Here is a 27,221-nt window from a genome sequence, read left to right on the forward strand (position 1 = left end):
GTCCTGGCCACATTTGCGCCCTGGGCGAACCCCCCCCCCCCCCGAGGCGAACATTTTCTCGTGCGCCCCTGGATGCGTGCGCCCCTGGATGCGTGCGCCCCCATCGGTCTGTCCGACGCCCCCCTCTGCCTTGTCAACACCCCGCTCCCGGGGCGCCCGCTCCGCTAACTTAATGAGCGGATTCGAAAATTACCGAGGTTTTTTGCTTTTTCGGGCGTTCGTGCGCCCCCCACGGAGAATGCGCCCTGGGCGGCCGCCCACATTGCCCATAGCTAGGACCGGCCCTGGCTGTATAGACATATATGTTCATCAATGCCCCCCGTGTATATATGTTCATCAATGTGCACCCCCCTCCATGTGTATTTTTGATATATTCACACTGTTTATACTGCTATATCTACACTGTGAATCTTTTTATTTTTGTCATATTTATACTGTTTATATTTGCTATATTTTCTTTTAGATCTGTTTAAACTTGTGTATATATATATTTTATATTTCATGTTTAGTGAAACATCAGGGATACAGCAGGGATATATATATATATATATATATTCTATATATATGATATATATAATATATATATATTATATATATATATTATATATATAGTGTGTGTGTGTGTGTGTGTGTGTGTGGTGTGTGTTCATCAATGTGAATATAAAAACGATTAATTAAAATCAGTTAAATGTAAACGCTAGTGTTCTTTATTCAGAAACCCTCATGTCACATCTACATTTCAGGATCTGGTTATTATAGACACAGATTAAATGTAAATATAAATATTTCATATTTTCATCACAGTACAGTATACAGTGTTACCACATTAGTAGCTGTAAACACTCAGCATTAGAAAATACATATGTTGGTTTGGTGCTTAATAAGGAGTAAACATTTATAATCATCACTTTAAAGTTACATACGCTGTTTTTGGTGCTGTTTGTTTCCCAGATTATTAGTGTGTGTGTGAATGGGTGTATAAGAGACATTAACTTAAAGCCATTTGTAGAAAGGCGTTTATGAAGTTCAGTCCATTTCCTTTTATTACTTAGGCAAGGCAAGGCAAGGCAAGGCAAGTTTATTTGTATGCACAATTCGTACACAAGGCAATTCATGTGCTTTACAAAGGCAAGGAAAACATGACATTAAGACAAGCAATAGCAATAGAAATAAAAAAATTAAAAAAGAGAGAAATTTGAATTAAAAACATCAGAATGTCATTTAAAATCATTAAAATAGCAAATTGAAAACAATTTAAACAATAAACGATCACTGGATTATGATTAAAAATTCTTTAAAAGTTCTTTAAAGAGCTCAGCCATAAGCCAGTGAAAATAGAAAGTTTTTAACCTGGATTTAAAAGTGCTAAGAGTTGGGGCTGATTTCAGTCCTGCTGGTAGTTTGTTCCAGTTGTGAGCAGCTAACTGCTAAATGCTGCTTCACCGTGTCTGGTTTTGAACTCTGTGCTCCACTACTGACCTGAGTCAGTGATACTCAGAGCCCTACGGGTCTATATTCTACTAGCATGTCATTTATATTGTGGGCCTAAACCATTCAGTGATTTGAAACTAGTAGCAGAACTTTAAAATCTTTCTGTGGCTACTGGGAGCCAGTGTAAGACTTAAGAACTGGAGTGATGTGTTCTGATCTCTTTGTTCTGGTCAAAACTCGAGCTGCTGCGTTCTGAATGAGCTGCAGCTGTTTGATACTTTTTTGGGGGAGTCCAGTCAAAGACCATTACAGTAGTCAAGTCTACTGGAGATGAAAGCATGGATCAGCTTCTCCTGACTGTTTGGGACATAAAGCCCTTAACTCGGATATGTTCTCTAAGTTGGTAGAAGGCTGTTTTGGTGACTGATTTTATGTGACTGTTGAAGGTCAGTCTGGTCTATCAACACGCCAAGGTTTCGGACTTGGTCTTTAGTTTCTAGAGACAGTAATCAAGGTGTTTACTGACGCAACCCTCTTCTCTTTATTGCCAAAAACAATTACCTCAGTTTTTTCTTGATTAACTGAAGAAAATTTTGGTTCATCAATTTTGACTGCTCTAGACAGTACACAATGACTATGGACTGCAGTCATCTGGGGACAGCGCAAGATATATCTGGTGTCATCTGCAACTATGATAGTTGACATTAGAATTCGCAGAATTTGACCAAAGGCAGCATATATGGCTGAACAAAAGGTCCAGATGACCCTGAGGAACCCACTGTCATAGCCACTCGATCTGATGTTACTTCCAATGGCACAAAAATAATCCGCTCCTCCAAGTAGGACCTGAACCATTCTGGACTGTTCCACGGAGTCCTGCCCATGTTTCCAACCTGTTCAGCAGTGTGCTGTGATCCACAGTGTCAAACGCAGCACTGAGATCCAGCAGGACCAGAACTGATACTTTGCCTGAGTCAGTGTTCAACCTTATGTCATTTAACACTCTAATAAGAGCTGTCTCTGTACTGTGGTGAGCTCGAAAACCTGATTGAAATTTGTCAAAAAGTCCACTGGAGTTCAAGTAATTACTGAGTTGATTAAAAACCACTTTCTCAACAATCTTGGCTATAAAAGGAAGATTTGGGACAGGTCTGTAGTTGGTTAACTTGAAAGTATCCAGCGTTCGCTTTTTTAAGAGTGGCTTGATGGCAGCTACTTTTGGGTTTAGGAAACGTGCCTGATTGAAGGGAGCAATTTATATTTGCTGCAGATCTGTTTGACAGATTTTACAATAGCTTTAAAAAGTCAGATGGCATTGTGTCAAGACAGCATGTCGATGATTTAAGATGCTGAACTGTTTCTTCTAGTTTTTTGATCAACTGTATTAAATTCTGACATCACAGTTGATTCATTCCTAGCGGTTTTAGGGATTGCGTCACTTTATCATTTTGTAGATTTGTGTTGATATTTAACCTTATGATTTGATTTTTTCATCGAAAAAGTGAGCAAATTCATTGCATTTTTCTTTTGAAGAGAGTTCTGAAACTATCTCTTTTGGGGGGTTTGTAAGCTTATCAAATATAGCAAACAGAGTGCGAGTGTTGTTGATGTTTTTATTAATCATTTTAGAGAAGTGTTGCTGTCTAGCCTTGATTAACTCATGGTTGAAATTACTGAGACTTTGTTTGTAGAGGTCGTGGTGAATTTGGAGTTTAGTTTTTCTCCCATTTACGCTCTGCTTTCCGGCATTCTGTTTTCAATGCCTTTACCATCATAGTGTTCCTCCTGGTGATCTCTGTCTACTCAAGGTCATCTTAGTTTTAATAGGTGCAACAGCTCCATGACATTTGAGATTTTCCAGTTGAAATTATCCAGGAGTTCATCAAACTGTCTCTGCACTCACAGTTGGTGACATTGCTATAGCCTCCATAAACTTAGCACTAGTATTCTCGTTTATGTACCTTTTCTAACAGACACAGAGGTTATCTGATGTTTGAATTATCTGTAAGTCAAAGAACACACAGAAATGATCAGAAAGAGCCAAGTCCTTAACAACAACAGAAGAAATGTCAACACCTTTAGAGATAACCAGATCTGAGTGTGTCCCCGAGTGTGTGTGGGCCCTTTGACGTGTTGGACAAGGCCAAAGGTGTCAGTAGAGAACAGAAGTCTTTGCATTAGTATCCATGTTGTTGTCTATGTGAATGTTAAAATCCCCAGTTACGATAAAAAAGTTGTAGTCAGTGCAGATAACTGACACCGATCAGCAAACTCATCAATAAATTTTCCTGAGTACCTTGGTGGTCTATAAATGATTAGAAAAAGGACTTTTGGATCACCCTTCATTAAAACAGAGATATTCAAAAGAACTAAAATCACCAAATGTAGTGTCCTTGCACTGAAATACTGATTTGAAAATGGCAGCAACACCCCCGCCCTTCTTGCCATTTCGACTCTTACTCATAAAACTGTAATTTGTTGGCGCGCCTCATTAAGAATGGTAGCACAACTACATTCAGTCAGCCATGTTTCACTAAGAAGTAAAAAGTCTAGATATAGGTCATAATCATGTCATTTACTATCAGTGGTTTGTTGGCTAGTGATCTGATATTGAGTAGGGCTATCCTTGTGTGGAAACACTGGTAAGTTTCGTGGTTGACATGCTATACTCAGTAGATTGGCAGATTTAAATGAACCCTTTTTATTTCTCATCAGTTTAACCACTTTTCTGTTACCTGTAATCACAGGGATTGAGAAGGGTATCTGAACTCCATAGGGCCCTGACTTTTCCTGGTGAAGATTATTTATAGTAGTATTGCAGCCTGGACCCGGCACATATCAGTCAGACTCACAGATATGATGATTCAAAGGAGGTGGGGGGGCTCTGTGACTTTTAGTCGAGGGTTGTTTCCGAGGTGGAATAGGTGGGGCTGGACGGTGTGGTAGCTTAAGGGGAGAAAATAGGGGATTTTGGCGTGGTGTTAATTGGATTCCCATATTGACAAGACTCTTCATCCTGTCGGTGAAATCCAGAAGTGGGGAGTCGTCCAGACTGAATGGAGACTGAACTTAGGCGGACGCGTTAACGTAACGCAGCAACGGAACAACCTGCTCAATGAGGCGTCTATGTATATATGTCTATGTATATATGTCTATGTATATGTCTATGTATATATGTCTATGTATATGTCTATGTATATATGTCTATGGTCAGGGCAACACCACCACCCGCAGGAGCGGGAGGTAGCTAAGTCCAGAAGATGGCGGTAATGCAACAGCTAGAATTCCAACTGCCATAGAAACTGAAAGACGAAGAAGAAGAAGCAGAAACACTACCGAAAGCTAGCTATAAGGACGAGTTGCTAACCGTTTTATGAGACTTGACAAAACATACGAGTGAAAAGTAACCTTAGAGGAGAGCCCAGGTTACCGCTGCCAGCGGGTCATGCAGCTCTCCACAAGGTAATGAGCCGTAAAGCCTCGGGGTCTCGGCTCAGCGGCGCCCACAAACTGCAGCCACACTGGAATGACTGGCAGCCCAGGTTGGTGTTCTGCTCCGAGGAGGTTCGTTTAAATAAACCAGGGAGTCTTTGGGCCTGCACTGTGCTGCTTTAATTAGTTGTGGCCACATCGGGGGGGGGGGGGCTTTATGTCCCTTTAACTATGACGTGAAATGTTTCTAATACTTTAAATACTTCTAAACCATGATATTGCCATAGCATGTCACGCAGTATACACAAAGCCAAAGCCCGTCTTATCAGTCCACTGTCCCGCCGCGCAGACTGAGCCCGGCGCTAACGCTAGCTCAGGTTAGCTCAGTTTGTTGTCAGCTAACTCTGTTACCGCTAATGGCTAATTGACAGCAATCGATACAGAACACGTTAGCAAAACGACAATAGCCCCATGGCTTGCAGTGATACATTGTGTGTGATTTATTTATTTATTTTTTTGACCTGACGTTAAACACAAGCTAACACATCCTCAGAGAGCTGTGTTAGGTTAGCAGGTTAGCAGGTTAGCATTACCACGATACTGTTCGCGCTGGCTAACGATAGCCAGCTAGCATGGAGAAGACGCCATCCTGCTGTAACGATACGTTATCAACTTCCAAAAGAACGCGTGTGTGTGTGTTCTTTATTTTTTATTTTAAACCTAAACCTGAATGACAGTGTTCGTACTCTACTTTTGGAGCTGATAATGAATACCCGCATAAGTGGACACAGCCGTTGTAGCCGTTCTGAAGCGACAGACTGAGTTAGCATCACATGTGTTAACGTACCTCACTTTCATGAAGTCATGATCTGTAACGGCAGGTGTGAAGTTCCTCTTCAGGGGAACTGCGCTAGCCGATCAGGGCCCATTGAAGGGCGTCACTGTGTGCCAGTTAGTGTATGGAAACTGAATGAACTGTATCATTGAATTTCCATAACTAATTTCTCTACCTTGACCCACAATATAAACAGAATGACCTTAAGGTGGTCCCTGCATCTATATGAACTCTTAAACCCCTGTATCAAAGTCTAGTAATAATACATTTTTAGTACTGAGTTGACCCTGTGCTGCATAATTCAAAATAAACTGGAGTGTCATTTAACTGTCACACATTATCACAAACTAAATTGGGGGTGCGTGGTGGGCCCTATGCTGGGTTCATTGGTCTCCGTCCAAACTGTTCATCTGACCATCCAGCAGTTCACGTGTCAATCTTAAGCAATATTACAACTAATTGATACTTGACTGGCAGCTATTTTAGTTCTCATGTGTGAGTGTGTCCAGTCCAAAGGAGGCGGGCACACAGAAAGATCCCAGGCATGAAACAAACCTAGCTTTGTTAACAGACAGACAATGATGTGATCTGACATGGATCTCCAACCAAAATAACTTCATCACATTTAGTGAGCTGCAGTAACATTTACACACAGGATGAGAAAGGACTGTCTTAGCAGTCGAGGCATCAGTCTGCTGATCCAGGACAACAACAACAAAAATCTCTTGTCATTCTACAGACCTTGAATACATAACATAAGAAGAAATCCTATCCATAATGGCAGTGTTTCAGTGCGCTGTGTGTTATGGTTGAGGTCATGCGCTTGCTCTTGATCATGTATTTTTCATGATCAAGTATTATTGTGTCTTTTGAGGGAAAGACGTTCAACCACTGAAGTTATTTGTGCTACCACTGATTTTACAGACTGCAATACAAATAGTTTTCTTACTATTTCTTTAGCACTTTTGTTCATTCTTCCTGTTAGTTCTAATGACTTCTGTAGTTTCGAAACATGACAAGCAACAGAAATTAGCACCCAGACAGTCTGGGCAACATCTGGACTATGGTCAACACACATACATACATACACACACACACACACACACACACACACACACGGCTCATCTAATATGTCCTCAGTGTATGAAAGTGTTTGGTATTTTTGGATTTTATAATCTCTGAAGGTTCAGCATGTTTTTAGAGTGCTAACACTGATTAGTTGAAGACAATAACTCGGCTCGCTCTCTTTCATTTCAAAAGCACTGCCTAGTGTTTGAGGATATTTCCCACTGCTGTAGACAGGTTGTTAGTTTATTTTATTTAATCAGGCAAGACATTAAAAACAAATTGTGATGGCGGCCTGTGGGGATGTAACGATACACTCAACTCACGACTCGATTCGAGTCACAATTTTTGGTTCACGATACGATTTTTTTTCACGATTTTTTTTAAATCAAAATGAGCTACAGACAAATTCTGACCAAATAAAATTATCTTTTTATTTATAGGAAAAAAATCTCTCTTTACAGAAACTCTCAAACAGTTTGTGTTCTTATTAGGGCTGCCAGCATGCAGCTGATCTGACCATTACCTTTCAGCTTGAAGTATAAGCTAACTGAAAATAAAAACAATTAAGATGATAGCTCATTAACCGGTCGCGGCGCACCGCCGCGGAGGAAATGCGCCCGGCGGGGGCCAGCCAGTGTCGGAGAGAGGTCCCACGAGGGGATCCTCCTGCACCGTGCGGCCGTTCCTGACCCGAGTTTAATCCCCTGTGCAGACTGCGCGGAAGTTGCGGTGATTGGTTAAAATTGCAACACCGCCCTGAATTCACGGGGATTGACTGAAGTTGCGTTGAAGTTGCAAATCGCAACATCGTGAATTCCTGGAGAGTCTGTGTTATGGTATCATTTACGGTACAGTCAGGCCTGACGCCGATTACCACTATTGCGCATGTGTGTAGGGGGGTGTGTGTGTGTGTGTGTGTGTGACACAGAAAGGCAGACGCGGCAGTGGAAGCTGCAGCCACAACATAACCTATTTCTAATTTTTTTAAAAAGACGAAAAAGAACATATCCTACTTCTCTCGCATTCGCCAAGAATCGCGATTAATTTTTTCTGTCAACCGATGCGAGTCGTCACGCATTTGTACCGATTTTTAATCGTGTCACGATGCATCGTTACATCCCTAGCGGCCTGGCAAAGTTACAGCACAGCAGAAGTCACTGATTCTTAGACAAAAGTACAAAGATTTTCAGTCGCTTCTTCTTCTGCAGGCTGAATCCTGGAACAAGCTTACAACATTTTGCAGTTACTTTGTCAAATTTAATAAGCTGCAGCACACATTTTATTTTCTTGCAAATCATTTAGCTTAACTGCCTCTTTTTACTGCATCCTGTGACTATTGAATCCATTCTGAATTGAGCCACAAAGAATCATCATCAAATTTAGATTGTCAAAGATCCTACTTCTTTAAGTTGTGGAGTAAAATATTCACAAACACCAAATGCAGTGTCTCTCTACTTACTCCAGTTACAAGATGTGTCTGTTTCTGTGTATCCACATATTCAGAGTTGACAGTGTGTCATCCAGCCAGGACGGAGTGAAGTCCAGAGAGCTTGGTTCAGCAGTGTTGTACGACGTGTTGCCCTCCAGCTGCCCTGACCAGCCAGTGGTACCCAGTGATGCCTACGCTGCTGCAGATACACACCAGGAAGAGGGTGAGGCTTCAAACAGGATTTTCATATGAAATGTGTTTGTTACACTGTACACGAAAGAGATTCTGTGTTTGTCTGTTTGTTTAAATCCCTAGTTGCTCCTCTTATACAGAGATGATGGTAACATTAGCAAGCCTGATGAGCTTTCACCAGATATCTTGTATATTTGGTTTACTGCAACAATCTGATCCAAACGGATCCTCTGCACTTCATCATAAATAAATGACATGAAACCTTGTCTATATATTTAGTTTTATTTCATGATTTTAACTAAAATGTGTGTATATGTTCTGTGTGTAGCATGAAGGGGCTACAACATACATTTCACTGTGCAGCCTGTGCTGTAAAATGACAAATAAATGAACCATGATGACTTAATTAACAGCTTGACTATGCTAGTACTAACCCTCCCCCATAGAGAGAACCTCTTGTAGTAGAGCTGCTAGCCGAGCTGCATCACTGGTACCACAGGAACTCTGAGGGCCACACAGGTGTTTCTACAAAACTCTGTTTGTTATTCCAGCAGAGAACTGAAGAGTCTGACTTCTCATGGTTGTTAAGCTCTGACTACCAGCTCTGTATTTCTGTGCTAGCCATGCTACACAAAGCGGGGATCAGTCAATGACCCCTGACCCGTCACATTTTTTTTTTTTTTTGTTGCTTGTCCAGTTTGTGTTAATTAAATCAATTTATGAGGATTTACTGTTATTTACTGCAGGGAAGAGAGGTGATCAGATTATTGTTAAGGTTGTAGGTTTATTTTCCCGGGCAAAAACATTTTCTATAAACTGATCTAACATGAAATCTCAATTTGGCTCATTCAGTGTTTCCTGGTTTATTAAATTAATTTGACTTTCTTTGTGCATGAGAGATGAAATTTTTGTACTTTTTAAGAAGGCAGAACAAGGTGCATGTATTTATTGGTAAGCAACATTAGTGGTTGAATAAGAACTGTTATGTCTTATGTTATATCATTAGATGCAGTTTTTAAAAATTTTTTAAATTTTATTTTGTAACATGAAAATCCCAAAAATTCAGACCTGTATGAATCAAATATTGCTCTTTGTGGTGTCAGACATGCTACTGTGTGTCTTTGCTAAAATCCTCCCAGGTCTGTGTTCCTCAGGTGGATATGAAGCTGGTCATGGTGTCTGGGATAATACATTTGGTTGGAAGCCGGTGGGGCAAGAGTTGAGGCCCAATGACGTGACAACGGATTTGACTCCTTTTCAGCATGGAAACCGTGCTTTAGCTTCAAAGGACATGAAGAAATCGCAGGGTAAGCTCTGACAAACAATATACTAAGGTATGATTTAGTGAAAACAGCAATGGCTGCAGTGTTCATAGGATTTAACTAGAAAAGCTTATCTACTCTCGCATATGCAGGCTGTCCTTACTGACAGACTGCAGTCATTTGTCATCTTGGGGTTGGGCTGTAGCTCTTCTCTTCCTTCACAACATGTACCAAAAAGGTCCTTAAACCTCACGGTGGACTTTGTTTCATATCTCAGCTTGCCATGTTGGCAAACCACCAGGCTGCCATGTTCTTGGAAGGTCTTGGTTGTGTACTCCTAACCACTCGGTTACAGTCCTGGAAGTTACGGCAACAACCCCATTTGAGCTTCTACAAGATGTGGGACAAAGGCTTTTATTGATAGTTTCAGTGAAGCTGGTGAGAAGATTGGTGAGAAAGTAGGAGAGGTTTGTACGCCAGCCTGGCGTTTCAACCTAACCTAAGCCAGGTTCAAGTCTACTGCCTTGATTTTTTTGTATTTCTATTAAGAACTGTTCTATAGGAGAAGCGTTTAAGAGTTTCCCCCATGAGTCTTGTGCGTTGTCAGAAATGTTCTAAACTGCAGGTATCAAAAGAAATCTCTCCTGGGAAGACCATAACCATTTCTCAACTGTTCAAATGTTCTTAAATTGAATAACTGGTGCAGATAAACCAGGCAATACTTTGACGACCTTCTGAAAAAACACTGGTACCACACAATTGTCCCAGTCAAGTTTTTTTTAGCTCAATCAGAAAGTGTGTTCAGTCACCTGACTTTTGTTCCCAATATGTCGGCACATCTGTCAGGTATGAATTGTTCTGATAGGCAGTCCCCGTTACAAACATTGAACAAACATGCAGCAGTTGATGAGGACAGTGTTTGGTTTTCTTCCTGATGTGGTGCTGTCCTTGCAGACAGAGGGATGGCACACTCAGATGAGTCTCGGCTGGCCAACCTCCTGCGCAGAGTCTCCAGGGAAGATGATCGCGATCGCAGGCTTGCCACCCTCAAACTGCTGAAGGAATTCATCAGCCACAGCGAGAGCAAAGTGGTAATTCAGATTGTTTCTTCATTATGTTTCAGCATGTAAATGTCACACATTATAATTATTATGATTTATTTCCAGTGATTCTGGACGAACAATATTGATCATAGTAATGGAATATAGGGAGGTATATGGAGGGTAGGGAGGGGGGGATATCGACGAGAGAGTAGATATAGATTATATGTATATGTTAGATATCTGAGAGATAGGCTTGAGAGACGAGGGAAGATCATATATATATATTCTATAATATATAATAGATACTTATATATATTATATATATTATATTATAATTGTATATATGTTAATATAAAAATGTATATATATATTAATATATGTATATGTGTGGTGGTTTTTTTTTATATAAATCTATATATATAATATCTCTTATATATATATATATTATATATATATATCTTATTATTGTATGTTCTATATGTATGTATACCTATCTGTATGTCTTATATCATATATATATATATAATATGTGTATATATATATATATATTATATATTATGTCTATATATGTATGTGTCTATATATGTATGCTATATATCTCTATGTATATGTATATATTATTGTCTATGTATGTGATCATATATATGTATATCTATATGTATGTGTCTTATATATTCTATTCTTATGTCTGTGTATAAGAGGTAGATGTATGGTGGGATATTGAGAGATGTAGAGGGCGAGTATCTAGTATGTTAGAGATATATAGAGGATATGTATCGATTATAGATATGTCGAACGTGCATTATCTGATATGTATGGCTCCATCGATGGATTGTATAGATATAGGTAGGTGTAGACTATATCTATATATTATGATGAGGGAGATATATAGGAGGGATAGAGACGATTGGTTGTGTATTATATATAGACTAAGATTATATATGTACATCTATGTAGGTATAGCTAACTGTATATGTGTAGAGGTATCGATATCGCCATATATATTCTATCTATTAGATAGTCTCCTGTCTATATACTGAGTATATATCTATGTATGTATTAATATATATGTATTAGGTTAGATAGATAGAGGTGATCTGCTGGATGTGTATAGAGAGAGGGAGAGCGAGAGGGAGGGGGGAGTCGATATGCTATATGAGTATGTATGGGTAGAGAGGATGGGAGAGGGAGGGGTATATATAGATGGATAGGGAGATATAGAGGGATGGCTGTATCGCGAGAATATGTTAGAGGTATAGATATCAGATGGATTAGAACATAGAGATAGATGGAGTAGAGATAGAGTAGAGGGAGAGAGTGATATTATAGGGCTCTAGATAGATGGATAGAGCGGATATAGCGGATAGGTAGAGAGAGAGGGAGATCGATCAGACTGTAGAGATGATCGATGGGATATATAGACTATAGATAGTGTCTAGGTGAGATAGATGTAGGGAAGATATAGAGTATATATTATCGATCGATAGGTTCTAGCTGTAGATATCGGTATGTATATCGAGAGGGGCTTAGAGATATATATATATGTATATGTCTAATATGTATTAATATATATGTATATGTGTTATTATTATATATATTAAGATATTATATATGTTTATATATGTATGTAGTCTATATTATTATATGTATATGTGTCTTATATATATATTAGAGCTTATATAATGGATTTATAATGTACGATATATATATCGTATCTGTGTCTATATATATAAGATATATATATATATAATATATATATAGATAGTATATGATAGTAGTATTCTTATATATGTATAATGGTTATTTATGTATATATATGTTATGTATATAGATATGCTATATGTGTATATATATATATAAATATACTATATTCTATATATATATCTATATCTATCTACATATATACCTAGATATAAATCTATATATATATAACTATACTATACTATACATATATAATATATATATTATATTATATATTGGTATATATATATATATGTTATATATATATATTATATCTATGTATATATGTATATATATATATTATATGTATATGTGTATAATATCTATATATATATATATATGTATGATGGGTATTACTTCTGTTTAGCCCTGTGGACTTGACACAGACATGCCCAGTGAGGTTTCACAGTTACAGGGGATATGCTTTGTATCACAGGCATAACTATACAAACAGTTGGTGACAGTTACCTTAGCAACTGTAAATGTTACATAGAAATGCTTCATGATAACATTCCAGATGAAGTCATTGTACTTGAACAGACTGTGTTTGATGCTGGTTCAACTTGTTGTCAAGTTGTGCTGTCCCTAAGATGAGTGGAGGTGGACAGTGTTTCCCAGATGTCAACCTGTTAATGTTAAAATTCTAGCTGGATTTGTTGCTGTATGTCAAGAGGCAGAGTGTCAGTGGCTCAGATGGTAGGATTGTATCCGGTTGAAGTGTCCTTGAGCAAGATGGTGAGCCCCAAATAGTTTGTGTGTTTGTTCCACATCCCAGCCAGCCTGGGCCTGGTCACTTACAGTCTGCATTCAGAACCATCTGATGATTTAGCAGTCTGGGCTTGAGCACCACACTCTGGATAGCTGGATATTGGACTTGTACAGATGGTTCATATTGGCGGTCACACCTACTCGACTCCTTGAGCATCAAAGCCCCCCAGGGCTGTGCTCAGCCCCCTCCTGTTAATGCTGTATACCTGCAATGACAACAACATGGAGAGAACTTTATTGTGAACTAGGGATGTAACAGTATGGAAAATTTGATATCTCGATTATAGTGACCAAATTATCACGGTAAACAATATTTTTAATTGCTGTACAAATGTCCAAAAAACACATGCATTGAAATAATTTCATAATTTTTTTCTTCTTATATAGAAACATTAGAAGCCAAAATTTTAAAAAATCAAAATTAAACTTTCACATTAAAGGGGCAAATTATTGGCACAGAAAGTTTACTTTAAATGAACAAAATATGTAAACAAAATTTGTTTACATATTGTTTGTGTCTGTGAGTGAGAGGAGTGCCTGTATGAGAAAATGAGTGTTCATGTCATGTTTACATTATTTTACATCGCCTTACATTGTGTCGGCTCCGCTCAGTGGAGTAGCTCCTGTCTCAAAACAAAACGTTGTTGAGATTAATTTATACAAACAGTAATTTTTATCGTGTAAAGTTTTACAGCGATTTACCATAATACCGGTAACTGCTACATCCCTATTGCGAAGTTTGTCGACAACACCATCATCACCAGCTGGATTACAGCCAATGATCGGGATTCATATATCCGTAATATGATTCATGTACATAAGCTTTTTAAAAGCAGAATTAATGGCTTGTAGTTGTTGTATTTGATCATATTGTGTTGTAGCTAATGAAGTGATGCAAAGACCATCAGACTCTCTGTGAGGCTGGTCTCTACTCCAGCCAGCTTCACTACTTGTTTGTTATGAAGTGTCAGAGCTTTTCACAGTTTGGTCTTGTCTGAGTTGTTGTTTCATTTCTAATGAAATGTGTGCTAACAAACACATCACTGTGTGTTTCTCTCACACAGACCCTGGTCAAACAGTTGGACACCATCCTCAGCACCTTGAATGACATTTTGAATGAGAGGTAAGTGGAAGTTGTGTGCTCGACATGCACAGGTGGGAACATGTCAGTCTCACTAGGCCAAAAGTCCAAGTGTGTCATTTATGAAACGGTGCGTAGAATCCACACCAAGTCTTGAGTGTACAAAAAGCCCAAAATGGTGTGCACCCAAAATTTACAGTAGTAGCACCTCAAAAGTTCCCGTTCAAGCTGAAAGCCAGCTGAATGGCAGCTGACTTCCAGCCAACTGCCTGCCGAGTTCCATGGCCAGAGTGACCCCCCTCCTTCTCCTGGGCGTGTCTATTTTTTACTGTAACTCCACTCCACTCCATTCATGTAATTACAGGGTATGACCAGGAGAGGGCGCTTCTCTCACAGAACTTTTTTACAGTTGTTCTACCTGGAGATGACGTAGCTTACACACCTCATTAGCATTCTCATTGCTCAACCTTTCGTTTTTTGCTTACAGTAATGGACTTTTTGGTCTCCCAGTGTCACAGATCACAGAGCAGAAAATACAGCTGGTTTGACTACTGCATACTATACAGTAGCCTTATGATTTGAGCGTGTTCATGAATTGAAATTAAATTTAAGGTGTTTATATCTAACATGTCACCATTTACCAAATCAACAACATCTAGGCTGTTCTGTCTTTACTAGTGGTGGGCCGTTATCGGCGTTAACGTGCTGCGTTAACGTGAGACTCTTATCGGGTGATAAAAAACAATATCACCATTAATCTATTTACAAAGCTGTTCCAGCCTCTCAGGTCGCTTTTTTACTTTTTGACTTTTTTCTCTTTTGTTTGTTTTTGTTTTCTTCACTGTAACTCTGTGGAGTCCTGGTCTCTCTAGCAATTTAGAGAGTTTTGTGCTTTTGTCGTGTTTTTCTCGTGGTTTTTCTTGGTGTTGTTTTTTAAATGCCGCTTCCACCTGGACAGCTGCCTTTTGTTTACTCAGGGGAACAGCTGATCGCCCTAATGCCGGCCGGCATTGGCGCAATCAGCTGTTCGATTGGCGCGATTAATCTATGGCCACCACTAGTATAATTACTGGAGCGTCTCTTCTCTTGTGCTCGCGCACTCGCTCTCGCTCATCTGCATGTAAACAACAAACTAACCCTTAAAAAAGTTACAAAAAACGGTTTGGACGTCACGGGGCTGCCAGGCCTGTGTGTCAGACCTGCCGATACAAGCGAGAGGTTTTTTTTTAATTAACAGTTTATTTGGAGGGGAGGGCTCGTTGTTGTTGTGCGCGAGATAGAGCTGCAGAGACGAGCGTTTTGGAAGCCCTTTGTTATGCAGGTATTTACTGTAGTGCACGCTTTAGACCAGGTAAACCATACAAACACCTCATTAGCATTCTCATTGTTTGCACTTGATGAGCTTTTTGGTCTCCCAGTGTCACAAATCACAGAGTGGAAATTGCAGCTGGTTTGAGTACTGTATACTATACAGTAGCCTTGTGATTTGAGTGTACTCATGAACATGAATGACTCCTTTTCATTTTCGTCCATTCCATAGGCTAAATGGCGTAAATGGAAATTGTAGTGACCCGGAACAATGAAGCTACGAAGCAACTGGTTTTGCTGGACTTTATTACTAATCTGGAACACAAGCTACTGTGGGCCGTAGCCAACACCAAAAAAACAATAAAAACAGGAAAGCACAGCAGCATATAACATTAACACATTAGCTCTCTCCCGGCTCTCTTCTACACACACACCTGAACACCCCCCCCATGGGTCCTCAGCCAATCCCAGGTGGCTACTTCGTGCTCCTCAACGCCATGGCAACTGCCATGACTGACAGGCTTCACAGCCTCTAACAACGCCACCCCCCCAGGCGTCACCCTATACACTGCAGCCTAACTTAGTTGAACACAACTCAACAGCCACAGTGTATACACAGTCCGTTACAATATGTATGAAATAAGTGAAGTATGTTTGGTTTTAATAAAGTTTGCAGTATATATGTTATGTTTTTATTCTACATGGACACCACTGTTTATTTTCCACTATGCCCCCCTCCATTATAATAATACACGGCACAGCTTTTTAAAGTCCAGAGAGAAGTCTGTTGCAAAAGTCCACGGTGACTCTCCTTTGCCAAAACGTCTGTATGTCCTCGACGAGCTCCTGTTTTGTGCCTGGCTTAGCCTCCTTGCGAATAAAGTCTTTCATGGAATGCCTAAATATATGTTTGATGGTTTCGTAAGCTTATACTGCAAACTTTATTAAAACCAAAAATACTTGACTTATTTCATACTTGATTCGCCCGTAATTCTTTCCATTTACGCTTTACGCCATTTAGCCTATGGTCACTGTTTACCAAATCAACAACATCTAGGCTATGTTACGGATGTTACGAGCGGAGTTTTCTTTAATAACAAGTTTATGTTGGCATGTTGTTGTTGTGCGTGACAGAGTTGCAGATACGAGCGGCTGCCGTGCTGCCTCAGTGTTATCTTATCGCAACTTTTTTTTTTTCCCATCAACTGATCCGCTCACCCGCTCACCCCAGCGTATCTGTTCAAATGTGTCTTTAGACAGTCTACGGTGAGAGCGGAACATCACTGCTCCTCCCCGTGGACAAATGAGGCATTGCAGCTGGTTTTCACACAGACTGCTTAGGGGCCTTTCAAGTCGGGGCCTCACTGACGACGTCATCGCGGGGGATTACATTACGGTCACGGACCAGCGAAGGACCGTTTAAGGACCAGTGAAGGACCAGTCACGGCCCTGTCACGGAAACACGGGAACTTTTAAGTTGCTACATCTGTAGAATACTGCCTGCACACCTGTATTTCCTTTTTTTTTAAAATTCACAGTCCACCTGTTTGGAGGTTTAGTTAGACTTTAATAAATCTCACATTGAGAACAAGATCTCAGTCTAATTACTATCAATATCAGCAGCCTAATAACATGGATGTGCATACTGTGAGTGAAAAAGGTAAATGCTCTGAAGTTGTAACAGAGATGCATCTTTCCAAGACATGACAACATGTTCCTCAAAAGCATGACATGACTCCCATATTGAACACCCTGTTATTGCAACAATGATGTCCCACATGCCGTGTGTTCTCTGACACGTGGTCCCCTTGCGTGTGTAGCAGTAAGCTGCTGTGGGAGTTGCGTCAGGATGCGGCAGCCTGTCTGGGTCTCCTCTGCACAGTGCTCAGCTACGAGGCTGAGCGGATCTTCAAGTGGCTCTTTCTCAAGTTAACTTCGAGCAGCCGTGATGAGGTGAAGCTGTTGTACCTGGCGGCAGCACAGCGTGCTTTGGAGGCTGCTGGAGAAAGGAAGGCCTTCTCTCACGTCATGCAGGTAACCCCTCATAGAGGCTTCAGTTAATGTTCTGGGAACAAAGCCCAGTCCACAGCTACACAGAAATGAAGTGGATACATATTAAAGATAAACCTTAGACTCAACTTAGACTTTCATGTCTGTTTCCATAGACAGAGATGTCACAACAACAGCCTTGTATGTAGTAAGTTGTGTTGAGTGTTTTTTGTGTTTCAGCTGGTGATGAGCAACCTGCAGTCAATTCTGGAGAATGTGGACACACCAGAGCTGCTCTGCCAAAGTGTCAAGTGCATTCTTCAGGTGGCACGCTGCTACCCACATGTCTTCAGTACCAACTTCAGGGTGAGTGTTCTTGCTGTGATTGGTCTTTTAACCTCTCAAACTCTGACACCTAAAGGCAGTATTCAGACCAACTCAGGCGTTGCAGGGATTAGCTGCCATGCCACGGTGTGTTTTATTTATTTATATATTTTTATATATTGTTTGTGATGAACATTACCACCCGGGAAACAATAAGAAAATAAGAAAACAACTTTATTTTCCCGATTTGTCGGATTTCATCTGAATCGCCTTTTAGGGGGTTGATCTGAGCTTACACACTGGGCAGGTGAGTTCAAATCCACCAACCAGCCTCTGCACCACTGTGCCGGCTTTAATGATTTGTATCTTTGCATATGTTGACAAATGGATTAAAGTTCTCTGAACTCTAAATGACGCAAGTCCGTCGAAACAACAGAGGCCACTTATGAGACCAATGTAGATCGGAGGAGAAAAAAGTGTTGCCTGATGGTTGATTTTATTTAAAAAAAAATTTTTTTAATTGACAGATTGTCACTCTGTAGAGCCAGTAGGATTGTTCACAGCCTGTGTGCGTGTGACCATTGACAGTATAATGATCCACACTAGGGTTGGATCTAAACACAGCGCTAAAGTTAAACTGCTTAGCTAGCAGGGACCGCCATGGTCCACCTGTCACACTGACGTTATCAATTCGTTTTTTTACTGCGTCACAGAGCTGTGATGTCATAGACAGAGTCTCTCCTGTTGTTGCTACATGTGTGAAATAACTATAGTGTGGACTTATCTGGAGTATATTTGTGTAACCGGCTTCATTCAGAGTCTCTCCCTCCCCTCTGGCACTGAGTTACTATGGTTATGGGGATGCCCTTGAATCATTCTCAATAAGTTTTTAGTATGATTGTACAAAACTATGAATGTAGCCTGATTGTACCTCAATGCTGAAATCTTGTATTATAACATATAGAACAAATCTGAAGCCTCAGAGCTTCCCTTTTGATTATTAACAGTATGTAGTGATGGCAGAAAGGTGAGAGCTCATCATCACACTGAAACTTGTCACAAGGCTGCAAATGTTTGACTTAATGTTATTAGTCCTGGTGCTGTTTGATATGATTAGAGGCTCACTTGAAACATTATAAATAATAATTAATGATGATGATGATGATGATAAGTGGAAAAATAATGTACTGAAAAGTTCTGTAGATGGTTAATTATTTGAAAGAGTAAAACTTGAGACAAGCTTGCCAAAAAAGTGTCACTTTGATTTCATAGATTTTAAAAATTACATTAAAGACAAATGGTGTCAATAGAACAGCTGTTCAAAACATCAGTACCTGTAAAACATGGTTGGTCAAGTATTTATTTACCGTATTTTTCCTGCTATAAGGTGCACCGGATTATAAGGCGCAATAAGCGAAACAAAACGTGTAATTCACAATAACTCAACGTTGTTCAGTTGTAGGCGAACACAAAAATACAAAACCGTTCAGTTGTAACACAAAAATACAAAACAATGCATTCATTTTTTTTTCAGCTTATTCCACTTCCACAAATCCTTCAAATTCTTCATCTTCAGTGTCTGAGTTAAACAGGTGGGTGATTTCGGCATCAGGCATGCCTGGATCCCTTTCGTCATTATCCGAGTCAGTCTTGTTGCTGTCACCGGTGCTGTTCAGTGATGATTCCAGCCTTCGTAAAAGCTCGGACGACACTTGAGACTGATACCTTAGCCCAGGCATCTACGATCCATTGGCAGATAGTGGCGTAACTCCCTGTCTTTGTGAATGTGTGTTCGCCTTCTGTCATCCAACGCTCCCATGCAGCTCGCATTTTAACTTTGAATGACCTGTTGACACCAATGTCTAGCGGGTTTTGACAGTATCGGTGAGATGGGCAAGCATGGAGTCGTAGATCAAGGGAAGGGACAGAGATTTGTGGAAAAAGCCATCCGGTCTCTTGACGTAAACTTCTCAGCCACTCAGTCTTCCTCTTGACCATGGGTGGTAGTTTCTGGCCATTAGACTGGCAAGCGAGAATTACAGTGAAGGATGACTTCTCATTCCCTGTGGTGCGTATAGACACCGTACTGGCCCCCGTTTTCTCGATAGTGCGGTTCACGGGGATGTCAAAGGTGAAAGGGACCTCGTCCATGTTGGTGATGTGTTATGGTCGGATCTTCATTTCAGTGATCTTGTTTTTGCAGTAGGTGCGGAAAATGGCCAGCTTTTCTTCGTAATCCTTTGGCAGTTGCTGCGACATGGTGGTTCTCGTGTGGATGGAGAGATTACACCTTTTCATAAAACGAAAGCACCAAGAAGGACTTCCTTGAAAGTTGTTGATCTTCATGTCACAAGACTGTAGAGCCGCTTCTACCTGCTGTTCTCTGTTCAATAACCCACTGTTCAATTTTGTCCTTTAACTGTGGCCATCTCGCTTTGTTCCCTCAGAAACTCTTTTTGGTCTTCTTTACTTGACGCAGGTCATCTTCTTGCTTCCTCCACTTCCGTACCATTGATTCATTAATGTTGAATTCTCTCGCAGCTGCTCTATTCCATGTTCTAATGGGTCACTGATAGCCTTGAGTTTGAAATTCGCTTCATAAGCATGTCTCTTAACAGGTGGCATTTGGGGTCCTTATACATGTACACCACAGTATTACCGGTATGTTGAAGCACAGTAGGTCTATCTGTAGGCTGTACGTATTACTCTGCCATGCTCCTGACATTAGCCGTAATGTGTACCACATAAAATCGGTTCGAGGTTAGTAAACACAACCAGAATTAATACATAAGGCGCACTGGTTATAAGGCGCTCTGTTGATTTTGAAGAAAATTTAATGATTTAAAATGTGCCTTATAGCCCGAAAAAAACGGTAAACGTGTTAGCTGCATCAGAGAACATGGTTATGTGTGGAGTGGGGCTGAAATCTGATGCATTATTTATTTATTTTTTTTTTTAGCAGGTGTGACATAACATAACCTGTAACATACTTTACAAATTACAAATGGGGAATATGACTTGGCTATAGCTTGAAAAAACATTTCAGTCAAAAGCTTTTTTGTGTGTGTGTGTGTGTGTGTGTGCGCTTATATTCATGACAATCAACTCTATTCAAAAAATGTCACAGTTCATCAAAAAATGTACAATCATAAATGTACATGGTATTCAATCCTACACAGTGGAGCGGCAGCAGCAACTAAAGCTACTGTCGAGCAAGTTTCAACCAGAGGAGACTGAGGCTGTAGCAGTGCAGTCTGGTCTTTAGATGAAGTTCTGTCTTCATGCTTTTCTGAAGAAGCTAAAACAACAGAGACTAAGGTCTTCATCATTGGAGAGGGAACGTCCTTCATCAGAAGACCTCAAAGCTGCTGCATCTTCAGGTCGAGCTCCATCAGAAGACCAATCAGAACTCTCTGTCCCAGGTGACAATAGCAAGTCCTTCATCAGTAGACCAGTCTGATGGCTCGGTGTCACAGGAGACCTTAAGAAGTTCTCCCTCAGACCAGGCAGATGGATCTCCTTGACAAGTTGACCCTGTGGTGGCTGCAGAGGTGTTCATCTGGTCTGCTGACTCCTCCATTGGGCAGGAACTCATCAGAGCTCAGGAGGTGGCCAGACTGGATCAAGTACAAAAGTCAATCAGTGAAGCCATCTGTACATCCAAGTCCTCATGAGATATTTACTACCAGACACAGTCACTGCTGTCAGGGTGCTCAGTCAGGTGGGACACGGTGATGAAACTGTGCTGCAGAGCGTGATGGGGAGAGATTCTCTGATCCCCAACAGGATGCAGCAGCAGTTTCAGGAGGTCTATAAACACTGTCCTGCCCTTAAACTCCTCAGCATTCTCTTTCGTATAGACCTGCATGTGGAAACAGATTAAGTTCAGTTGGTCAGCCCCTACTTCTCTGACACTGATGAATGACAGCATCTCATTCAGTCTTAACTTATACAACACAGCAGAGAGTACCTACATTAACCAGGTCATCCAGAGAGCTGGGCAGGTCAGGATCACTTTTCTCTGTATCAAATCATGGGCATTTGCGTATTCGTCTGGTGTCTGAAGGAACACTATGTATGAAAACGACTTTAAAAGAATTCAAATAAAATGATTTAAACAACTCAAATAAGGAATATGGCTATTCTACCATCAGCCTCCATGTTGGACCATTAGCAGCTTCCTTCCTTCTGGCTGAACAAGTGCTCGGCATATTTCCCAGCTCAGAGCAGGTGGTTCTCCAGTTGACCCAGAACCTCAACTATGCGCTTCACCTGCAAGAATAAATCACATCAGTTGACAGTCTGCATAAAGTTGGCATTGCCTGTGAACACTTGTAAGGTAGCTGACCTACCATCTGATATTCACAGACTAAGGGGTAGAGGTAATCAGCGAGGTAGAGGTAGGCCAGGACGCAGCCAACTCCCCACACATCAATAGACTCAACAAAGGGCAGACCGAGAGCAACCTCTGGAGCCTTGAACAGGGAAGACAAGAAGATGAGAAATCTGTTGGCAAGCTTTAAGGAGAAGGTGAACAATGTGGATATTTAGAAAAATTACTCAAACTCTGCTAGATTAACAGATGAAGATATCTGTATCCTGCTGGCTGGACATCAGCAATTGAAATGGCTTCACCGAAGTCGATTAGTTTTACCCTGAAGGGCTGGTCCTGCTGGTTGACTAACATAATGTTGTCAGGTTTAATGTCAGTATGCAGGACACCAAGACCCTTGAGGGCATCCAAAACGACTAACATCTGCAAGGGCAAAACAAGAAGGGACAAGTTTGGGATTAAATGTTGTGTAATGGTTAGGGTAGGGGTTCATTTATAAGTATGAGAACAATAGTTGGTTCTATTTTTTTAATGATGCATACCTGCTGTGCAATTGGTCGCACCTCTTTCACAGACAGTGGTTTCCCACTTTGTTCTTGGAGCAGATCATAGAGACTCCCATCCAGCATCTCAAATTCTAGACAGGTCTGTCCCATATGATCAAACCGCTCAAAGAACTTCACTATGTTGGTCTGGTCTTGATTCAGGACACTGATGTGTTCTAACATGGACACCTGGAGAGAAGACAGGAGACATGAAACAGTTCAAAGTACTTACTGTGATGGAGGTTAGAGAAAATGTAAATGGACTGTATTTATATAGCGCCTTTCTAGTCTTCCAACCACTCAAAGCGCTTTTACAGTACATATCTCATTCACCCATTCATACACTGATGGCATTGGCTGCCATGCAAGGTGCCAATTGCTCATCAGTTTGAGGAGCTAACCATTGACACATATTCACATACTGATGGCACAGCCTTCAGGAGCAATTTGGGGTTCAGTATCTTGCCCAAGGACACTTCGACATGCAGACTGGAGGAGTCGGGGATCGAACCGCCGATCATCTGATTAGTGGATGACCCGCTTTACCTGCTGTAGGGAATGTAATTGTATGTCATAATAGAATAATAAAATCAAAAAGAGTCCAAAGTTATACCTCTTTGTCCTTGACATCATAAAAGTCTTTGAGGATCTTTACAGCAACTCTCTTCTGTCTCCAGCCTTTGGCACTTGGCAACTCTACCAAAGCAGCCTTCACCAATAAACTCCAGAACAGAGTAGCTGGAAGTGCTGCTGAATAGAACTTCACCTGCCTCAACCTCAGTTGCTGGTAGAGTGACTGGCTGTGAGGAAAGACGGTGAACATGGAGAGGAAATATGTAAAGTTCAGTTGTTCTGTCTGTGAGGGTCATTCAGTCCACACATGAACAAACACACACCAGCAGACCATGTGTTAATGGATGTATCAAACACTGCTGATATTCTCACCTTTTCAGTTAATGAATTTAAAATGCTTATTTTCCAAAATGTTGAACCCTAAAGTTACAGTAATGGTCTGAGTGTTGTGTTCCCATGAGGCCATTATTAGAAAGGTTAGTACCAGGTGACTTGGATAAAGGTTTGGGATGACATACAGTATAATAAATGTCACAGGTTGGATAAGACAAACCCATGTTGCCAGTTTGTTACTATAAAACTCTAAAAAAGGTCTGTATTTTTCTGTTACCGAATAGCTTAATATTTAATCCAAAAATGTTTTACAGTGTTTGAAAGTCTTCCTCTCCCACTTCCTGTACACAAACCAGCCTACTGGCTCTGGAGAACAAACGATTACCCTAACCAACACTGGCCTCAAGTTATAATGATGTATTATAAACCTCCTTGTACAGCATGTGAGAGTTGCTCTGTGTTGTATTAAATTTAAGGAGTAGCTTTAGGCAAAGCATTCAGCACTATGTTCAGTTTTTGGTGTTGAGTCTTCCTACCTGATGCTCCAGAGGCATCTGATGTTTGGCACCTGGGCCACAGGGACATTTTTCAAGGTCAGATGTTCACAGGTTTAGTATTTCAAGGGTTGAGAAGGGCCTTTAAACTTGGAAGTTTTCCAATTCAGAAAGTGTAACCGTCTCCAAACAACTCTCATTTCAAAGGTGTCTTTCTCCCAGGGTGGAATGACCACAGTCTAGCACAACACTTAGTGATATTGATGCTGTTGTCATGTCAGGATTGAATCATGCCCAGAATTGTTGTTTTTTTTTCAAATATTTGTTTGTGTTCCACTTGAACAAATCAAATCCAATATGTTCATCATTCCAAATCTTGGGTATTGATTTACATAATTTAGATCTTTTGTCAGAGTTTGAGCTAACTATTTCCACTTATTCCCAGTCTTTATGCTTCAAGTTAAGCTACGCTACCCATGTCCTGTCCATTATTTGAAAGAGGAAGATGTGGGACAGGCTTTGCAAAGAAAATGTCTCAATTGATTTCTATAGATTAAAAATTAAATTGAAAAGAGAAATGAAATAAAGATGTGAATAGAACAGCTGTTCAGATCATCCTCCTGTAAAACACTGTTCAAATATTTAAAGTTGATAGCTGCATTAGAGAACATGGTTATGTGTGGAGTGGTGCATTGTGTTATTTCTTTAGCATGTGTCAAGTAATGTAACCTGTACAATGTTTCACAAATTGCAAATGGGGAAGATGACTTGGCTGAAGCTTTTTTTGCTTTAATTCATTTAAATGCCAACTCCACGTCTTCTTTGTTGTGGAGAAATTGCTGAAATCAGTGGCACTGGGTCAGAGGGAAGAAAGTGTTCAGGAGCCTCTAAAGTCTTATACTCTGTAATATTTATTGAAGCTTCATCAAGGAGAATCAGTCACACTCACATACAATCAGATATGCATATGACTCAGTGTTAATTTTGTCACTCATTTTTCAATTTATTCTTAGTCTTGTTTCAAAGTTCATTCTTAGTCTTAGTCACTTTTAGTCTTTCACAAATCATTTACTTTAGTTGACTTAAATTCTCAAAATTTTAGTCTAGTTTTAGTCAAACGTGAACAAAGGGTATTTTAGTCCAGTTTTTGTCAAAACATTTTAGTCTTCATTTTTTTTGTTTAATAATTCCAGTTCACTTGTGTTCCACAGCTAACACATTGATTAAATGTCTTGATTGAATTGAATTAATTCATCTTCAATGCAACTTTGCTAAGTGTCTTGTCTGTTGTTTCAATACACACTTAATATGCACTTGATCTCATTTTTTAATCTACTAATAGCAGGTACACCCTGTTATGACATGTTCTGTCATCTTCTACATGCAATTGTTAAATTTCAATATAAATAAATTGATTTTATGCCAGTTGCATCTACTAAAATGTTCAAATTAAGATGAGTCCATCACTATTAGTGCAAATGGAGAGGCTAGACTCATTCTTGACTGTAATGCCATATGCGCACATTTTAATAACGTCGGGCTGCAAACGGGTTCGGGCTCTACAAAGCTGTCAATCAAAACGGGCTGGACTCGGGTCAAATTCTATCGGGCCCGAGCCGGGTCGGGCCTGACTTCAAGGCCCGTTTCATGCTTTAGATTGCGCTGTCCGTACGCCGTGTTTCTCTTGTATGCTGTTTGTTTTCAAGCCACAGGTGTGAGAGCAGCAAGAGGATCTCAAACATGTGGCCGTGACGTTGCCTACAGTAAAAGAAGTGCTGGCACAAACACATGACAGCAGGACTGGATATTGCTTTTTTTCTTGTATAGTAGACGAAAACAAAGAGGACGTTTTTGTTCTTGCATGACATTTTCGTCTCGTTTTTATTCGTCAACAAAAACGCACATTGGCACATTGTGTCGTCTTGTCATCATCTTGTCTTCATCAAGGAAAAAAGGCTCGTTGACGAACATATTTCGTCTCATCTGACGAAATTAACACTGGTATGACTCTGTCTCTATTTTGCCCAGCTCATGCTGGTGGTCAGACTTTAAACTCAAACAGATAACACCATAAATACTAGATGTCCAGAAATGGTCAAAGGGAATGTATTTACCCATGTTAGTGTTACTGTCAGCACATTGTAGTCTGGAGACACTGTTGTCTGTTCATGTTAATGGTATTGATATGATTTAGTCCTGTCACTGTCTATGACCTCAATGCCTATGTGACCCTGTGTAGCTAAAGAATAGAAAATTCCATAACATTCTTGATGCTTGCTCTTTTTCCACAGGACACAGTGGACATCTTGGTGGGCTGGCACATCGACCACACACAGAAGCAGTCAGTCACTCAGCAAGTTTCAGGTCAGTTGGATTTCTTATTGGTACTTATTTTCAAACTTTTATTTGTCGTTCAGATTTCAAACTTTTCTGCTGGTTCGAATTAATCAATACAGCTCTGTACACAGGCTGTGAAATGACTTATAGGTGCAATGTCAATGCGACATGTAGAGGCTGGGGTGAAGGGTGAGAGAGTGTCAGAGGGGGCTTTGGGCCTTGTTGATAAGGCTAGCAGATGGAAAAAAAAAAACTGGGGTCTTGGTCCTGATGGACCTCAGGGGTGGGACGGATCAGCCACAATCTTTGTGGCTGGAGCTACGGCAGATTGCAGCCAGTCGCCTCTCAGAAGACTGAATAACACACTGCAGTCTGCTTTTGACGGTCCATCTCCACTGTCTTTAGAGCATTGAGCTCTAAGTTGTTCTGGCTGCACCATGTCACCAGATGGTCAGTCTCCCACCTGTAGGCAGACTCTGCACTGTAAGAGATGAGTCAGATGAGACTGGTGTCATCCGCCAGCTTCAGAGCTTGATGGACTGATGACTGGAGGTGCAGCTGTTTGTGTACAGAGAAGAGCAGAGGAGAAAGAACGCAATCCTGGGGGACATCTGGTGCTGATGGACAGGGAGCTGGAAACATGTTTCCCCAGCTTCATGTGCTGCTTCCTCTCAGACAGGAAGTCTGTGATATACCTGCAGGTG

At 40.5% G+C, this 27,221-nt stretch overlaps 2 protein-coding genes across 11 annotated transcripts in view; one reads left to right on the forward strand and one right to left on the reverse strand.

Annotated features, from left to right (window-relative positions):
- The first annotated feature begins 4,662 nt into the window (after positions 1 to 4,662).
- The window catches only part of smg1 (SMG1 nonsense mediated mRNA decay associated PI3K related kinase), a 57,786-nt gene continuing 35,227 nt past the window's right edge, over positions 4,663 to 27,221 (forward strand). The window contains exons 1-8 of one of the 7 annotated variants that reach the window (XM_027288697.1): positions 4,663 to 4,973; positions 8,270 to 8,418; positions 9,527 to 9,694; positions 10,604 to 10,740; positions 14,265 to 14,323; positions 17,410 to 17,623; positions 17,819 to 17,944; positions 26,472 to 26,544. In XM_027288697.1, coding sequence (XP_027144498.1) covers positions 4,897 to 4,973; positions 8,270 to 8,418; positions 9,527 to 9,694; positions 10,604 to 10,740; positions 14,265 to 14,323; positions 17,410 to 17,623; positions 17,819 to 17,944; positions 26,472 to 26,544 — 1,003 coding nt within the window. In that variant the 5' untranslated portion in view covers positions 4,663 to 4,896. Of the gene's footprint in view, positions 4,996 to 8,269; positions 8,419 to 9,526; positions 9,695 to 10,603; positions 10,741 to 14,264; positions 14,324 to 17,409; positions 17,624 to 17,818; positions 17,945 to 26,471; positions 26,545 to 27,221 lie in introns of all 7 variants that reach the window. The other 6 variants (XM_019270681.2, XM_019270678.2, XM_019270679.2 and 3 more) reach the window with 6 other exon arrangements.
- LOC109141198 (homeodomain-interacting protein kinase 1) lies at positions 21,109 to 24,209 on the reverse strand. Of its 4 annotated transcripts, XM_027288701.1 has the most exons (7): positions 23,394 to 24,206; positions 22,778 to 22,969; positions 22,557 to 22,658; positions 22,255 to 22,377; positions 22,051 to 22,174; positions 21,877 to 21,973; positions 21,109 to 21,764 (listed from the first exon to the last, which is right to left on the reverse strand). In XM_027288701.1, exons 1-5 carry the CDS (start codon positions 23,601 to 23,603, stop codon positions 22,124 to 22,126), a joined length of 678 nt encoding a protein of 225 aa, XP_027144502.1. In that variant the 5' UTR covers positions 23,604 to 24,206; the 3' UTR covers positions 21,109 to 21,764; positions 21,877 to 21,973; positions 22,051 to 22,123. The 4 variants fall into 4 exon arrangements, with proteins under 4 accessions (XP_027144502.1, XP_027144501.1, XP_027144500.1 ...); XM_027288700.1 differs by having other exon boundaries at positions 21,109 to 21,962; XM_027288699.1 differs by having other exon boundaries at positions 21,109 to 21,973.

The sequence above is a fragment of the Larimichthys crocea genome, chromosome XV (assembly GCF_000972845.2).
Source record: "Larimichthys crocea isolate SSNF chromosome XV, L_crocea_2.0, whole genome shotgun sequence".
NCBI classification, from domain to species: Eukaryota; Metazoa; Chordata; class Actinopteri; family Sciaenidae; genus Larimichthys; species Larimichthys crocea.

What these genes read in the sequence shown, in the direction of transcription:
- LOC109141198 (XM_027288700.1), bottom strand. Translation starts at nt 23,603, where the DNA reads ATGTTCACCGTCTTTCCTCACAGCCAGTCACTCTACCAGCAACTGAGG. An exon ending in TGCGACCAATTGCACAGCAG is followed by an intron (nt 22,659 to 22,777) that starts GTATGCATCATT and finishes TTGCCCTTGCAG; the next exon opens with ATGTTAGTCGTTTTGGATGC. An exon ending in TAGTCTGTGAATATCAGATG is followed by an intron (nt 22,175 to 22,254) that starts GTAGGTCAGCTA and finishes TTATTCTTGCAG; the next exon opens with GTGAAGCGCATAGTTGAGGT.